We start from the raw sequence: 14463 nt of genomic DNA, 5'->3' as shown, positions 1-14463 counted from the left end.
TCACAAGAAATAAAGACTAGTTGAGCTGATAAACAGAGACATCCCAGCACTGGTAAACCAATCAATACTGGACTTCTTCAGCAGTTTCACCTTTTAAGCTCCTTTGTTCAACGACGGCTTACCAGGCATGGTCAGTAACAGAGAGAAGAGAGAAAGCTTATGCCATAATAAATGCGTTACTCTCTGAATGTTGATTTTTATTCCTAAGCAAGTCCAATTGCCCTTGCGCTCCCATATGTGCGTTGGGCGGCCATGGCGTGCCTAGAGTCTAGAAAAGGACGGAGGTTTATTTACTGTGGAGCTGGAGATGTAGGGTTTTTTTAAATAAATCGCCGCGTAACTACTGCTAAAGTCACAAAGGACGCCTGCCACGCCAGCCTGACAAGGTTGTTTTGAAGGTGAAGCGTGCTTATAAGCGCCGCAAAAGCACCTTGCGTCCCTGCAAAATGAAGCGCACTTTTGCGCACCGCCCCAATGCACGGGTGTTTTTGCGCCGCTTGCATCGGGGCTTGCTACTCCCGAGTAAGCTGCGTACAGACTCGCCACTCAACTTGGACATACAGTAATGTAAACAGCCCACCCACTGCAACCGAACAAGCACGCAGCAGGGCAGGTTTAGGAATTGCAGAAAAATCAAATAAGATCAATAATAATAACAATAATTGGTTATATCGGTTTCTTTTCCTCCTCTTTCCCGTTGCCGAAGGGGAACAAAAAATACGCAACGGCTGCAAACGACAGTGCAATGAATTCCTCCGGTTTGCTGCGCAAGAAAACGCACAACAGGTTGGCAGCGACGCCCTCTCTTCCCCACCCCCCTGAAAAAAAGGACGCCAAGAAATATAACAACAATCATTAGCAGCAAAGGAACAGCAACTCCCTTCTCCCCCCATCATCGCCTTCTTCTTCTCCTGACCCACTTTGTAGCAAGCGGGAGGCGATGCAAGGAAGAAGAAGAAAATAGAGGGGGAGGCGCAAGAGGCGCTTCTGCAGCTTCGCACGCGGCGGGACTCCTTTTCCGCCCTCCCTCCCCCGCGGCCAGCGCAGCAATCCGCGTTCTCCTCGCGCAGCTCCCCCCTCTCCAAACGCGCTGAGTTTTGGAGAGGCGGAAGGCTACTGGTTCGCGAAGAGTCCCCTCGAGGGGGAGGGAGGAGGAGTGGCGGCGGCAGGAACGTCCTTCCCCACCCGCCTCCTTCCAGCCCGAGCTGCAGTAGCCGCAGAAGGCGGGTAGTCGTCGCTGGAGGAGGAGGGTGTGGAGGCCTCTGCGTCTGTCTTGCCCGTGCCACTCGGCGCCCTTCTCGGCTATTGTTGCCTGCGCGCCAAGCGGTTCCTTTTCTTCTTTCCCCCCTCTTTCTCCTTCTCTCCGCCCAGGCCCGGAGCCAGCCGAGCTTCCCCCGAAAGCGCCCTTCCCTTCGCCGCGGCTGGCGTCGTCGCGCCCTTGGTGGCCGCCGCCTCCCCAAGCGTCCCCGCCTTCGACGCGCTGCGCGCACAGCCGGAGCGCAAAGCTTCTCCTTCTCCCCCTCAGCGGCCTGGACGTTCTCAATATGAGCGGCATCGCCTGCGTCGAGAGACACCAGGTAAGCAGGGGCTGCGAGGCCCACCAGAGCCTCTCTTTCTAGCGAGGGACCGCGTGGCGCAGTCGAACTCGAATCGGGCTTCCCTGTGCGTAAAGGCGCACGGCGCGCGGGGGATTTTTTTTGTCCCCCAACCTTGTGAAACCGCCCGTCCCATTCCTTGATCGCGATGGGGTTTACCTCCGAGTAAACGGGGGCGGTGGCGGGAGGATCTTGCCGCGCGGCGAGGCGATTTTGGGCTGGGGAAGCCCAAAGAGGGGCGAGACCTCTTTTCCTTTGAAGGGCGCTCGGATCGCGTGGGGTGCTGATTTGAAACGTTGGGTGGTGCCACTTAATGGTGCAGGAGGAATACTTTGGGGTAGGAGGAGCGGTCCATAGACCCATTGTAGTGTGTGCAAATGTGCTTTTAGAAGCAACCCGGTTTTTCCCGCAAATGGCGGAAGGGATGTCTGGAGAAGGGAGGATTTGCGCGCCCTGTCTCTCGTCGTTGTTAATTTCTGCTGTTATTTCCGCAGACGGATGATCCTCGCGCACCCTCCAAGTGCGTTTGGAATCGAGGTTATACCTTGTTTTATTTTGAGGTGTGCGCAGGCTTGCGTGCTTTTTTCCCCAGAGAGAAAGGGAACCGTGACTGTGCCATGCTGCCCTCGATTTTTTTAGGTGGGTTATTGCAGTGGTGGGCGTGACCCTATTCGCGGTAGTGGCTGACGGTGTTTCGTGGCGTCATGGATAAACGACACCGGGAAGTAGATGTAGGCTTCGTGTTGGTTATGGGGTGCCCACTCCCTTCATTTTGGTGTGGTTTATTGTGCTGGCTCCATTGTGCCAGCACATAGAGTTAGGAAAGGTGTCTGAGGTTCATCTAGTCCAACTCCTCGCAGTGCAGGAATCTCACCTACAGAATCCCTGACAGGTGGCCCATCCAGCCTCTTCCAAGGAAGGAAAGTCCACCAGGGATTTAGAAGGTGAGAACCTGTGTAAAAGAAAATAAGCTAGATTCTCCTTGTCAAATGATTCTGGATGGTCTGCCAGGCGGGGCAGCCTTGAAAGCGAGGTTGGAATTAAACATGTTAATTCATCACTTAACATAAATAAGGTGAAGATCTAAGGATTCCATAAGGTGAAGATCTAAGGATGTTAATGTTGAAGTTAAATTTCATAAAAATTGGGATTTGGAAAACCGTTAAAAGGACATGCAATGACATTCAACCAAGGGGATGCGAGGAAGTCACTTAACAAAGTTAATAACTGTAATTTTCAATAAGGCTATGATTTATGTTTGTCTGTCTTGTGTGTTTGTCTGTTTATAATATTGTGAAAACTAATAATTTTTTTGGAAAAAAGAAAGCGAGGTTGGAGAGTTCTAACTAATCCCAGCAGCTTCAAAGGTTTACAGCACATCTGCCCCATAGTACAATTCCTCCCACCCCCATTTTGAGGGCTGTTTCTGAAAAGGGTGAGCTGACAGGAAGCCAGTGCATGTTCCTTTTTGTTTTTGTCTGGGGTGAGGAAGCATTTTGCCTATTACCTTGCTACAATCTCTTAAGAAGCAGTTAGGAGATTACTGCATGTTTTGAAGGGTTTTCCTTATTTGAGGAGAGGTTTTCCTTTCCCCTTCTTTGCCTTTGTTCTTTCTCCACATTGCCCCCCTCCTGTTGCCAAGCACATGGAGCTGAGAAGCATCTGCTCCAAAATGCTTGCTGCAGTTGAAGGCGTGATTGGGTGGGGAGGAAAAGCCACGCTGGCCAATCCAGAGGCAGAGACGGTTTCTCTGGGTTATAATTAGGCAAGGCCTGAGCAGTTCTCTGGATTATGTTTCTGTTTTTTCCAATTGCTTCAGTGGGAGAAACCCATATTTTGCATCACATATTAAATAAATGTCTGGGATTTTGCTCTTGGCCTGCCTACAAAGGCAGTCAGCCATATGTCAAGGACCATAATGTCTTCTAGACAACTGTGCATTTATCTTAGTCCAGCCCTTCATTTAAATGATCATATATAGCTATATATAAAAATCATATTGGGAAAATTGTGCTGTGATTTCAGGATGTGAAGTTCTAGTGCTGTACAATAAAGTGTATGGCTGTTGGCTGGTGGTGGTGAAGGGGACAGCTAGCTGCTAAATAACATGGGTAGGCAAACTAAGGCCTGGGGGCCGAATCCAGCCCAATTGCCTTCTAAATCCGGCCCGCGGACAGTCTGGGAATCAGTGTGTTTTGACATGAGTAGAATGTGTGCTTTTATTTCAAATGCATCTCTGGGTTATTTGTGGGACATAGGAATACATTCATATTTTTTCCCCAAAATATAGTCCAGCCCCCCACAAGGTCTGAGGGACAGTGGACTGGCCCCCTGCTGAAAAAGTTTGCTGACCCCTGCTCTATAACATCTACAGTACTCCAGATGGACCTGCTCAAGTTAAAACAGTAGCAGAATCATACGTAAACACACTAGGGAGGGGGCAAATTACACATTACATGTAAATGTGTGTTTGGAAGCCCCTTTAGGCTATGTTGAGGAGGGGTAGGAGTGAAAGAAACAAGCTTAACTTCTAATCCATCAGCCTTTTTTGTGCAGAATATCCTCCCAGCCCATGCCAACTGCTTTCCGCCACCCTTTGAGATTCCTGGTGAATTGTCTGTAAAAGTAAATTACATATCTGGAACCGTGTTTGTGGGACTCTTAAGTGAGAAAGCAGCCAGCGGGGAAAGACAAAATACCCGGCCAGTTTTACTTAAAATTGCAGTGTCTCGCGGAAGTTTATAGCACCAATTAGCATGCACTGTGTAGTCCCCCCCCCCCCAAAGATACGCTTAGCAGTATCATGTTTAGTTAGTAGTAGTAAGGTAAAAGGTAAAGGTACCTCTGCCCATACGGGCCAGTCTTGCCAGACTCTAGGGTTGTGCGCCCATCTCACTCAAGAGGCCGGTGGCCAGCGCTGTCCGCAGACACTTCCGGGTCACGTGGCCAGCGTGACAAAGCTGCATCTGGCAAGCCAGCGCAGCACACGGAACGCCGTTTACCTTCCCGCTGGTAAGCGGTCCCTATTTATCTACTTGCACCCGGGGGTGCTTTCGAACTGCTAGGTTGGCAGGCGCTGGGACCGAGCGACAGGAGCGCACCCCGCCGCGGGGATTCGAACCGCCGACCTTTCGATCGGCAAGTCCTAGGCGCTGAGGCTTTAACCCACAGCGCCACCCGCGTCCCTGTTAGTAGTAGTACAAACATGCAAAACATTTTTCTGGGACTCAAACTAGGATGTGATGTGCGAGCTCTGAGGTCTATACAGTGGTACCTCAGGTTACATACGCTTCAGGTTACAGACTCTGCTAACCCAGAAATATTACCTCAGGTTAAGAACTTTGCTTCAGGGTGAGAACAGAAATTGTGCAGCAGCAGCAGCAGGAGGCCCCATTAGCTAAAGTGGTGCTTCAGGTTAAGAACAGACCTCATGAACGAATTAAGTACTTAACCTGAGGTACCACTGTATACATTTTTTTCTTATTTTAAAGCAGCTAGCAGCTGTAAGGGACTCCATCTTTCCCATCTTAAATCTCATGTGAGTCTGCGGACAACTCTGCTGTTCACCTTGGAAGGCGGAAATGCAGGTACAGTACCTGTACGGTTTACCTGCATTCTCCAATCTAAGAACAGCTTCAGGGAGGTTATTTAGATCTGGGAAACATTGTGCAAGGTTGGAAAGGAGGGTAAGCAGCCCTCCCGTAGTGTTGCTTTTGATCAAAATCTGCTTCAAAGGTTGTAGAGCAATCTCTCTCATGCGTCATGCATTGTTTTGGGTCTGATGCATCATGAGCTCACGATGGCTAAACTTGTATTCACGTACGGGGCAAGGTAGATGAGCTGAGTTCCAGGAAGGGTGCAAGAGATTTGCTGTAGTTAACCAGTGTCCGGATGTAATTGAATTTAGTTCATGCTGTGAACTTTGCCCCTCCTCTTGACGGATGGTGACCGCATTTCTCCTTCTTATGTGCCTGTCCCTAAGAATGACTTTGTGTTTAAGCTGTAAAACAAGCACTTTGAACATCAATACGGTTTGGGGCAACAGCTTTCTGGTTTTCCAGCTTTTTTAATCTACGTCTAGCCTGGCACTCTTTGAAAGGTATGCAGCGTAAACATTTTTTTAAAAAAGTTATAGGAGGCCAAACAATTAAGAGTTTACTTGTACTTATGCTGAAGAAACAATGACTCACTCTGGAACCTTACTCAAATAAGGCTGGTCTTGAGTATGGGAGTGCCATATATAAAACAATCAACTGATACAGTTTGTCAGTCAGTTTATGTCTGTGCTGAAAATTTTGAAAAGCAGGAAAGAAAACTTGAACTCCGGGCGGGAGGCCAGTGGAATTGCGGGTGAGACGCCAGGCATTGCAATTTGGGGGCATTATGGAGAAAGGAATACCTTAAGCTTAAATTCCATTATTATTATTATTGTTGATTGATTGATTGATTGATTGATTGATTGAATTTATATACCACCCTATACCTGGAAGTCTCAGGGCGGTTCACATAAAAATATCACGGTATATAAAATAAAAATAAAAGCAATAACCCAATAATACTCCCCCCCAAAAGAGCTATATTTTAAAAGGGTATTGGATGTTAACCAAAGGCCTGGTTAAAAAGGACCGCTTTTGCCTGGTGCCTACAGTGCATTGCTCCTTAACGGAAAAGGAATGTGGGGAACTAACCCGTCCTGAACGCAAAAACTCCACGTTCAATCTTTTCAGACAAAAGATGAAAGCGCAATCCCTACGTCCCTTAACTGCTTCTTGGCTGTTCGTTGGACAGCTATGCATTTAGTGAAAGGAGTTTGGTCTCACATGCAGTGTGTTGTTAGATCTACATAGGGCTACAACAAGAGAGTCCCGGGGAATAATGGGAAATGGATTGAGGACTAGAGAAATAGAAGAGGCCGTCTGCAACTCGCGGTGGGAATGGCTAGCCTTAAATCAGATTTCACACAGTTTAAAGAAACCGCAGGTAACTAGCAACCTGCAATTATTCAAGCTTTATGCACTTGGATTTTCTTTTTTAATTGGAAAGGCGGGGCAGGTGTTTGGGGTGAAAAGACTTTGGCAACCCCACCCGCCATTGAACCCAAAATGTTTTGGCCATATACCGTATTTTTTGCTCTATAAGACTCACTTTTCCCCTCCTAAAAAGTAAGGGGAAATGTGTGTGCATCTTATGGAGCAAATGCAGGCTGCGCAGCTATCCCAAAAGCCAGAACAGCAAGAGGGATTGCTGCTTTCATTGCGCAGCGATCCCTCTTGCTGTTCTGGCTTCTGGGATTCAGAATATTTTTTTTTCTTGTTTTCCTCCTCCAAAAACTTGGTGCGTCTTATAGAGCGAAAAATACGGTATGTTTTGGCTTTACACGCTGTCCCTGGAATTAACCCCCACAGAAGTTGAGCACCACCTATATATTAAAGGCAACATATAGATGGTGCTACACCTCACTAAAACTCCCAAAAATGGAGTATTGCACTAGTGGAGAAACATACCAACAGAGGAGGGATAGGGGAATTATAAAGGACGGATTCGTTCAGAGTACTTACTGTAGTTTGATTTTTATCATGTTTGTTAACAAGAGGAACAGTGACAAAGCTCCCTACGGTGACAAAGCTAATCTTCAATACCTGTTGAATTAGAAGCAGAGCATTCAGCCGAGTCAGAAATAACGGAAATAGATTTAGGAAGAAATCCAAATGAACTGATGATGGGCAGAATATTTAATTCGTGATTTGCCCAGTTGTCTCTGGAAACAGTGTTCGTATTGTAGTGCTAGTAAGTGTGTTCATATGAAACCAATAAAAAATAATTTTAAAAGGAAGTTATGCGTGTATTAAGGAACTTTTAATTTCAGTCTCATGTGGCCCAACCTTCAGAAGTTTTGCCGAGAATTTCAGTGGAGAGAAATCTGCTTAATTTCAGAGTATAGTGGTACCTTGGTTTACGAACTTAATCCGTTCCGGTAGTCCATTCTTAAACCAAAGCATTCTTAAACCAAGGCATGCTTTCCCATAGCAGCGGGGGACTCAATTTACAAATGGAACACACTCAACAGAAAGCAAAATGTGTTCTGCTTCCAAGGCAAAGTTTACAAACCAAAACACCTATACTTCCGGGTTTGCAGCGTTCTTAACCCAAGATGTTCTTAAACCAAGGTACCACTGTATTGAATCCTGTTGGAGTGGTTTTGAAAAAAACAGATCCATTTTTTGTGAAGTTTCAGCTGAGCTTCTTTAGAAAGGTGGGAAGAAAAGAAATCTAGCCAAAATGTGAAATCTAGCAACTCTGAGATTAGATGGAGGTGGATTGTCTTTAGGCAAGAGATTGAATAGAATTTAGATAAAGCACATAGAATCTTTTAATAATAATAATAATAATAATAGGGGGGAAACCCAATTTAAAATACAGGTTAAAATGCAATTTAAAATGCAGCCTCGTTTTAAAAGTAGCGCATAGATCAAAACCATAAGGGGAGGGAAACATAAGGGTCAGACAGAGTCCAAACCAAAGGCCAGGCAGAACAGCTCTGTCTTGCAGGCCCTGCGGAAAGATGTCAAGTCCCGCAGGGCCCTAGTCTCTTGGGACAGAGCATTCCACCAAGTCGGGGCCAGTACTGAAAAGGCCCTGGCCCTAGTTGAGACCAATCTAACCACCTTGCGACTTGGGACCTCCAAAGTGTTGTCGTTTGTGGACCTTAAGGTCCTCCGCGGGACATGCCAGGAGAGGCAGTCTCGTAGGTACAAGGGTCCTAGGCCGCATAGGGCTTTAAAGGTCTGCCTAAAGCCTGCCTTCCCTTGGGAGCAACTTTCTGGGCCCACGTCCTTCTTGTTGCCACGAGAAGCCAAGTTACAGGGAACCAGGCAGAGGGCCTTCTCGGTAGTGGCACCTGCCCTGTGGAACGCCCTCCCACCAGATGCCAAAGAGAAAAATAACTACCAAACTTTTAGAAGACATCTGAAGGTAGCCATGTTTAGGCAAGCTTTTAATGTTTAATAGGTAAAGGGACCCCTGACCATTAGGTCCAGTAGTGACCGACTCTGGGGTTGCGGCGCTCATCTCGCTTTATTGGCCGAGGGAGACGGCATACAGCTTCCAGGTCATGTGGCCAGCATGACTAAGCCGCTTCTGGCGAACCAGAGCAGCGCACGGAAACGCCGTTTACCTTCCCGCTGGAGCTGTACCTATTTATCTACTTTCGGGAGTGCTTTCGAACTGCTAGGTGGGCAGGAGCAGGGACCGAGCAATGGGAGCTCACCCCATCGTGGGGATTCGAACCGCCGACCTTCTGATTGGCAAGCCCCAACCTTTGTGGTTTAACCCACAGTGCTATCCACATCCCACCTTAATGTTTAATAGGCTATTGTATTTTAGTGTTTTGTTGGAAGCCGCCCAAAGATGGGCAGGGTATAAATAATAAATTTATTATTATTATTATTATTATTATTATTATTATTATTATTATTATTATTATTTATTGTTGTTGTTGTTGTTTTCCATGTGTCTTGAGAGACACTGGAGTATGCGCTGCTGGGGTTCAAGTCAAGCCACTTGCATTAGCAGCACTGAAGTGACTTCCCAGGGGAGCAAGCAAGGGCAACGTCTATGGAGGTACTGGGCTGCCCAGACACAAGTTGCCCCTCTCAGCCTCCCTGACTTTCCTGGAGCAACAAGGTGTGACTTTTACCTTTTGTGTAGTAACCCTTGAAAAGCTGGAGTTAAAACAAGCAAGTGTACTTTATGGATAGGACACCTTAAAGTATCTTCAAACCTCCTATGGCTTGTGTCTTCTAGTTGGGGGAGAGACCACTTAAATATTGATGCAAATTAAGCTGTTCCACAAAGAAAAATCAAAACAATTATTATTATTTGGAAATATTTTTTATTTGCTTTTACAAGTGTAGCATTATAACAATGCAAAATAGATATCCATATTTAGAGATTTCTCTGAATCTTGAGACTTCGCACCATCCCCTCCGTGGGTCCTCTTGCAACCTTTTCAACTGCGTATTATTTCATAATCCATTTTATGAATCTCTCCATATTGTCAATATTATTAGCTGCATTGCTGTTGTTGTTTAGTCGTGTCCGACTCTTCGTGACCCCATGGACCGGAGCCTGCCAGGCACTCCTGTCTTCCTGCTGCACTACAAGTGTTATTAAAATCCTGCTAATGTTTTTGCTTACAGTGGCCTCCTAAATAAATTATATCCCTGCCCCCCCCCCCCCAAATCAAAGCAATTAGCAGTAAAGTTGAAATCAAAACTTCTCATTTTAAATAATACTGGTGCAAACTTGTGTAGTTTCCAGTTTAGCTACTGGAAGGATCGTAAAACTAAGACAGATTTAGTTCCAAAACCAGTTTGGAAACAACATTTCTGGAAGGATTTAGGTTGATCTATTGATGCTTTTGAATTCTGGTGCTGGAGGAGACTCTTGAGAGTCCCGTGGACTGCAAGAAGATCAAACCTATCCATTCTTAAAGAAATCAGCCCTGAGTGCTCACTGGAAGGACAGATCGTGAAGCTGAGGCTCCAATACTTTGGCCACCTCATGAGAAGAGAAGACTCCCTGGAAAAGACCCTGATGTTGGGAAAGATGGAGGGCACAAGGAGAAGGGGACGAGATGGTTGGACGGTGTTCTTGAAGCTACCAGCATGAGTTTGACCAAACTGCAGGAGACAGTGGAAGACAGAAGTGCCTGGCGTGCTCTGGTCCATGGCGTCACGAAGAGTCGGACACGACTAAACGACAACAACACCTAGCAGATCAGATCCTTCTTTCACCCCTGTCTTCCATGTCTCACCTCTCCAGCTGCTAGGCCCATGACATCACATCTCTCCATTTTTGTTAATCCCATCCCTTTAGCCATATTACACAAGTACAGATACCTATTCCCTAGCATTCGCTTACATTAAATTTTGTAGTCAAAAGATTCCGCCGTTTCCCATCTTACATCGATTTCCTCTGCTTGGTTTGCTAGGTGTGTAGTTACAGGATGAGACACTTTCACATGAAACTTTCTTTTGTGATCGTGCTCACGTATATTAGGAATACCCGTTGGGGGAAATACTGCTGTTTCCGAGTGGGTAGAAAATAAGTAGTTTCCCAGATTGTTTTGAAAATGTGGTACCACCCAAGGATTACAACTTGGTTGCATGTTTACATACAGTGGTGCCCCGCAAGACGAATGCCTCGCAAGACGAAAAACTCGCTAGACGAAAGGGTTTCCCATTTTTTGAGTCGTTCCGCAAGACGAATTTCCCTATGGGCTTGCTTCGCAAGACGAAACGTCTTGCAAGTTCTTGCGAGCTTGTTTCCTTTTTCTTAAAGCCACTAATAGCCGCTAAGCCACTAATAGCAGCTAAGCCGCTAATAGCCGTGCTTCGCAAGACGAAAAAACCGCAAGACGAAGAGACTCGCGGAACGGATTAATTTCGTCTTGCGAGGCACCACTGTATTATGTAAAAAGTAATTACCGCATTTTTTCATGTATAAGACTAGGGTTTTTTCCTTTAAAATAATGTCAAAAATTAGGGGGTGTCTTATACATGGGGCCATCTCCCCCCCCCCCATTTTCTTAAAACTTAAATACATGGGGGGCGTCCTATGGACAGAAAAATACGGTAACTCCAAAATATTAAAAAAAAACCTTCAAAGCCATCAGTGAGGAATATTTGCGAACAGTTGTAAGAGATAATGTTCTGGGAATAGAATAGATTTTATAAGAAATATCCCCCCCCCCCAGTTGTTATATTACAGTGTGGGTGTTGCAGGTTACTTAAGGGCTCTGAGACTTTTTAAAGAAGAGTTGCTTTAAGATGTAGGTCTATCCAATAAAAGCTGCCGTATGTAGACTTTGCCCAGACTAATCTCTGTTGCTGGGTCAGCTACAGTAATACAAATGTGCTGTAACTGAATTACTGTAGGATATAGCTGAGTGATTGAAACAGATCTAAAGGGGATGCAGTCTTTATGTACCATTTACTGATTTGGGGGTAAATAATATTTCGTGCAAAATTGTCCTGATTTCCTTAATAGCGACAGGCTTCCATTAACACCTTTTAATTTTAGAAAATGTTGGCCTTTGTTTTCATAGCCTTTCAGGCAGTTCACAGTTGGCATAGAATCAAGTCCTAAACGGATTCTAAACATGCAGAAATCCCAAATTAATCTGATTATTTTTTTTTTGTTTTCTATTGCAGAGTATGATGCACGACTACCACAGAAGAAATTCGTATCTATAGCTTTTAAGGACTTGATTACATCGTTTTAAAGCCTGGTAGTTTTGGAGTCATCCGTTTAGAAGACGCAACTGCCTGCATTATTCCAAGCTGCTCTTTATCTTAGGAGGAATATAAATTGACGTGCTCTCATATTAACACACAAGAAGACTTCGGATTATTCAAGGTCTCCTAGTTACCACAACATAAATTTATTTGATACGTTTTTACTCAGGTCGACGCATATATAATGTCGTTTCTTGTGACGTGGAGTGTATTGATTAGTCAGCTATACAGTACGATAGACTTTGATCTGATTTTGATACCGTAAACCCAAATAAAAAACAAGAGTCATGCAAACTGGCAGCAAAACCCGACAGCAATTACGTAATCACTTTTTGATATAAGCTGTTTAATTGGAAAACTGATTAAAATTGCCTTCAGACAAACTGGTGACACCCCTCTTGCCTTATTTTCCTTTTCCCCCAAAATGACCCCTGAGTTTTTGAATTTTATTGATATTGATGCTGCATTTTATGTTGTGTTTTATGCTGCTTTTAAGTTGCATTTTAACCAAGGTTTTATTTTTGCTGTTTGCCGCCCTGAGCCCGGTTTTTAAACCGGGAAGGGTGGGGTATAAATAAATTATTATTATTATTATTATTATGGTTGAGAGGGCACAATGCCTTGGGTGTTCTCACTAAACTTTACCATTTCAGTAGCAAGTGAAATTAGTACAGTGGTACTAATTGTACCACTAAGGGACGCGGGTGGCGCTGTGGGTTAAACCACAGAGCCTAGGACTTGCCGATCAGAAGGTCAGCAGTTCGAATCCCCGCGACGGTGTGAGCTCCCGTTGCTCAGTCCCTGCTCCTGCCAACCTAGCAGTTCGAAAGCACGTCAAAGTGCAAGTAGATAAATAGGTACCACTCCGGTGGGAAGGTAAACGGCATTTCCGTGCGCTGCTCTGGTTCGCCAGAAGCGGCTTAATCATGCTGGCCACATGACCCGGAAGCTGTACACCGGCTCCCTCGGCCAATAAAGCGAGATGAGCGCCGCAACCCCGGAGTCGGTCACGACTGGACCTAATGGTCAGGGGTCCCTTTACCTTTACTACTTCAGGTTAAGTACTTTATTCGTTCTGGAGGTCCGTTCTTAACCTGAAACTGTTCTTAACCTGAAGCATCGCTTTAGCTAATGGGACCTCCTGCTGCTGCCGCGCCACCGGAGCCGAATTTCTGTTCTTAACCTGAAGCACTATTTCTGGGTTAGTGGAGTCTGTAACCTGAAGCGTATGTAACCCGAGGTACCACTGTACGGTGAACCCTTGAGTTACATACCGCTCTGGATAAGTAACTTTCGGGTTGCGAACACTGCAAACCCAGAAGTGTATACTTCCGGCCTTCGGCACGTGCGCAGAAACGCTATATCGAACGTGCGCAGAAGCAGTGCCTCCAGTTACAGACTTTTCAGGTTAAGTACAGACCCCCAGAACAAATTTAATTCGTATCCAGAGGGTCCACTGTAGTTGTTATCACTTTAACCCCACGTCCCCTGCAAATTGGTTTGGTGTGTGTGTCCCTGGAGAACACCCCTATTGTTGCAAGTGGGGAGATGATTCCGTCTGGAAGGCAGAATTACCGAACTGATGGGATGATCGTAATAGCACATTGAATTCCTCCAGTTTATTTGCAGCCTTGCGCATGTGCGTCTGCTTTCACAGATGCTTACTCGCAGGTAGTACGCATAGAGTAGCAGCATGGGTTTGTGGTTTAAATAGGATTACAACCTCAAAAAGGCTTTGCATAAGGTAACATTATACTTGGTTCTATTAACAATTGCAAATTCTCCTCTTCAGCCACAGAAACAGCAAAAATGATTCCTAATGGCTATTTGATGTTCGAGGATGAAAACTTCATTGAGTCGTCCGTTGCCAAGCTAAATGCTTTGCGAAAAAGTGGCCAATTCTGTGATGTTAGACTCCAGGTAACTTAACAGCGTGACAACTGGGTGTTATGTTTGGAGTTTGGAATTGGGGGAAGGGGGATTGATGGTGTTAACTAATTCCTCAATTAATTTCTCTGCCCTACACATTCTGAATTGGGACGCGGGTGGCGCTGTGGGTAAAAGCCTCAGTGCCTAGGGCTTCCCGATCGAAAGGTCGGCGGTTCGAATCCCCGCAGCGGGGTGCGCTCCCGTTGTTCGGTCCCAGCGCCTGCCAACCTAGCAGTTCGAAAGCACTCCCGGGTGCAAGTAGATAAATAAGGACCGCTTAGCGGAAAGGTAAACGGTGTTTCCGTGTGCAGCTCTGGCTCGCCAGAGCAGCGATGTCACGCTGGTCACATGACCCGGAAGTGTCTTCGGACAGCGCTGGCCCCCGGCCTCTTGAGTGAGATGGGCGCACAACCCTACAGTCTGTCAAGACTGGCCCATACGGGCAGGGGTACCTTTACCTTTTACACATTCTGAAAACTCATTACACCATTAGATGGAATTCTTTTGAAGTCTCCTTTTAAAATTATGAGCCTGATCCAGCCAAAACTAAGCATTCTAACTGAAATCAGTGGTAGAAATGTGCTCACCTTGTTTAAATCCACGAGACTAGAAACTGGATCATGAACGAAAGCGATTGGTAA

At 45.9% G+C, this 14463-nt stretch overlaps 1 protein-coding gene across 1 annotated transcript in view; it reads left to right on the top strand.

Moving 5' to 3' along the window:
- The first annotated feature begins 1435 nt into the window (after positions 1-1435).
- IVNS1ABP (influenza virus NS1A binding protein) overlaps positions 1436-14463 on the top strand; it is a 30306-nt gene continuing 17278 nt past the window's right edge. Inside the window, exons 1-3 of the mRNA XM_028732498.2 lie at positions 1436-1577; positions 11810-12014; positions 13686-13813. Coding sequence (XP_028588331.2) covers positions 13703-13813 — 111 coding nt within the window. The 5' untranslated portion in view covers positions 1436-1577; positions 11810-12014; positions 13686-13702. The remainder of the gene's footprint in view (positions 1578-11809; positions 12015-13685; positions 13814-14463) is intronic.

This window comes from Podarcis muralis, chromosome 5, assembly GCF_964188315.1.
Source record: "Podarcis muralis chromosome 5, rPodMur119.hap1.1, whole genome shotgun sequence".
NCBI lineage: Eukaryota > Metazoa > Chordata > Lepidosauria > Squamata > Lacertidae > Podarcis > Podarcis muralis.
The sequence above is the reverse complement of the archived record's forward strand: the minus strand, read 5'-3'. Positions and strand labels throughout refer to the sequence as shown.